Below are 2,870 nucleotides of genomic sequence, written 5' to 3'. Positions count from 1 at the left end.
AGGTCATTGCCCGGGGCTGGTACGGGGACACACTCTAGCACGGGGTGCCCAGTGCTATTCAGGGCGGGGCTCAAGCTACCAATGGCGTGGGAGACATACTGGAGCGCAAAACATAGCAAGGCCACCCCGGGGTCAGAGGACAGGAGCCTCAGCCCTTCCAGACGGGGCCGAGCTGTCTACACAGAGCCACGTGTGTGACAGCCATGCCACTTCTGCCGCACCCCAGTTATGCAGGGAAGACACTCGCATGCACAGCCTGGAGACACCCTACAGGGTCGAGGTCCCCAAGGGGCCCCAACAATCCGGCCCCAAAAGCCGCTCTAACCAGCAACCATTAACACGCAGGGCTGAACCCGTCCCATGTCTGCCTCCAGCCGCGGATGGCAGAGGGCAGCCAGCACGCGCTGGAACTGCGGAAGCCAATAAGAAGGCCATGAGCTCATTTCTAAACCTAACTTTCCAGAGGGCCGTGCAAGGCAGGGCTGCTACGGCCCCCGCACCCCGAAACACGCGGCCGAACTCCTAGGACCCCAGACCTGTCTGAGCTGCCGGCACGAGAACCTCAAGGACAAATCTGTGGGGAGAGGTGGGCTCGCCTCAGAGACACTCAGGGTACACGCGGGTTCTCTGCTGCCGCCATGGGGGCACACCCTACTGGACATGGGACGCTGGCCAGCAGCACGGAGCCTGTCCCTGTCCTCCGGGCGTTCCCATGGGGCCGCTGCAGCTTCCTCACCTAGCAGCCTGGAAGTCGGGAAGGCTGGCCAGGCCCCCAGCCCCCTCTCTGCCAGCCCAGGTGCCCAGGACAGAGCTCTGCTGAGTGAAGACGGCTCAGCTGCCCACAGCCACATAGCACCGCCACACGGTACTGGGAAGGCCGGCAAGGGCCCTTTGTAGTGTGGAAACACACCGCCCGAGGGTCCCCTGACGTGTGGTGACCTCCTCCGGGTAGTCTGAAAGGGCCGGAAGTCTGGAGAGCACGCTGGTGAATAGCGGAGCAGAGCCTCCAGGGCGGGTCACTGCGCCAGCCCTGGGTGGGAGGTGGCGCTCCGGGCTTGGAGACAGTGCCGGGCCGGGGAGGGGGCCTGGATGTCACCTGCCCCTCCCAGCAGTGCCCGCCCAGGGACAGCTATTGCCCCAGGAAGGCTGTTGGTGTCTCCGCCGCGTGTGCCTGCACTGGCCTGACCCACTCATTGCCTCCTCCCCGCGAGGAAGGCCTGAGCACCCTGAGGTCCGAGGCCGTGGGTTGGACACCCAAGGAGCCCGCCCAGGCCATCCCTGTGTCTACGGACTTCCTGGCTCACGGCCCTGAGCAGGCCCCAAAGCCACCAGACATCAACATGACTCGCTCCCCAAAGGGGCATCCATGACCCACCACTAAGTCCACGCTCACGCGTGGGGGCCTAAGTAAAGGCCCAGCAAGCACCACCCGCACTCTTATTCCGCTCACGTACAACTGAGCCCCTGGGTGTCGGCCTTCATACGACCATGCACACAGCGGTACCCCCACAGCAGGGCCAGCCCAAGGAAGGGCAGCTCCCAGGAGCCCAATGCGGCTGCAGTTCCCAGGAGTGCCCACCAAGGGGCAGAAGGGAGCACAGACATCCTGGGAGCAACTTCCGCAGGAGGTGGGGTGCTTGGTCTGCAGAACCAGCCTCCCAGCCTGGCACTGGGCATCTGGGCCAAGGAAGTCCTCGTTCTGAGGGAAGAGACGGACTCTGTGCAGTGTGGCTTATCTGGGCGACGCACAGGAAGAGTCCTGAGCTCTGCAGCTGCCTCCCCTTGATGCTGGACGGAGTGGGGCTGCAGGGCTGCTGCTGGGCCCTGACCATGGAGCCTCCTCGGGAGTCACGGCCAGCTGCCTTCCTGGTACTGCCTGGCCCTGCCCTGGGCAGGCACAGGGTGACCCCCACAGACATCTGAAGGGCAGGCAGCCTTAGATGGGTCGGGGAGGGGCTACTACAACAGGGACATGGTGTGGGCACCGAACTCACCCCGTCCTCCCCAGAGAACAGGGGTCACGGGCAAGCCCACGAGCCTTCACTTTCAGAACCGAGTTGACCTCTTACCCTTTCTCCAGGGTCACCCACTTGGCCAGTGGGACCCGTAGTTCCCGGAGGTCCCGGCAAGCCCTAGAATTGAGAGGGAAACCAGGGCAGGGTTAGCGGATGCTCACAGAACGGCCCTGTGCCTGTCCAGCTGTGGGGAGCCCCCATGCCCTCCCCTGGAGCCCCGCCCACAGTCAAGGAGCGCCCGGCCCATACTCACAGCAGGTCCTTCTGGGCCCGGCGGCCCCTCGATGAGCATCCCCTGGAACAGACAGAGCAGCCTGAGCCCACAGCCTCCAGCCCCACACCCCAGACCCCTGACGTGGCTACCTCCAAGCCGGGCGGGCAGCTGGGTGGACAATGCCCATTGGCCACAGGCACTGTCTCCACATGGGGCTGGTGACAGAGCTCCTGGCATTCTGGAGCACAACAGCTGGCCCTGGTCAGTGGTCGGTGGCCGGCAGGCTTCCCTCAAGAGGAGCCCCCGTGGATGCCGAGGTGCGAGAAGGTAGAGACTGCCGGGCCCGGCCTCCTGCCCGAGGGAGAGCCATGCCGGCCTCTGGGGTGTGCGCCAGGACCAGGCCCACACGGATTCCGGAAGGGCCAGGGCCAGGAGGTATGGCCAGGGTGGACCCCCAGGGGGGCCTCTTTCCTCCGAGTGGGAATGCCCCCTCCCACGCAGCAGTGGCCCAGAGCAGCAGCGAGGCCTCCCAGCTCCCACAGGCCTCTCTCACCTCCTGGGGACAAGGCCTCCTACCCCTCTGCCAGCCGGAGCCCAGGGGAGGTGCCGTGGCTGGCACGGGGGCCCGCCCGGGGGCCCGC

At 65.7% G+C, this 2,870-nt stretch overlaps 1 protein-coding gene across 1 annotated transcript in view; it reads right to left on the bottom strand.

Moving 5' to 3' along the window:
* The window catches only part of COL5A1 (collagen type V alpha 1 chain), a 184,251-nt gene that overhangs the window by 95,734 nt on the left and 85,647 nt on the right, over positions 1-2,870 (bottom strand). Inside the window, exons 13-14 of the mRNA XM_006165267.2 lie at positions 2,269-2,310; positions 2,070-2,132 (exon numbers count right to left, since the gene is read on the bottom strand). Of these exons, the coding sequence (XP_006165329.1) occupies positions 2,070-2,132; positions 2,269-2,310 (105 nt within the window). The remainder of the gene's footprint in view (positions 1-2,069; positions 2,133-2,268; positions 2,311-2,870) is intronic.

This window comes from Tupaia chinensis, unplaced genomic scaffold (genome assembly GCF_000334495.1).
Source record: "Tupaia chinensis unplaced genomic scaffold, TupChi_1.0 Scaffold143845_1, whole genome shotgun sequence".
Classification (NCBI taxonomy): domain Eukaryota; kingdom Metazoa; phylum Chordata; class Mammalia; order Scandentia; family Tupaiidae; genus Tupaia; species Tupaia belangeri.
This window is presented reverse-complemented; position numbering and strand designations above follow the sequence as displayed.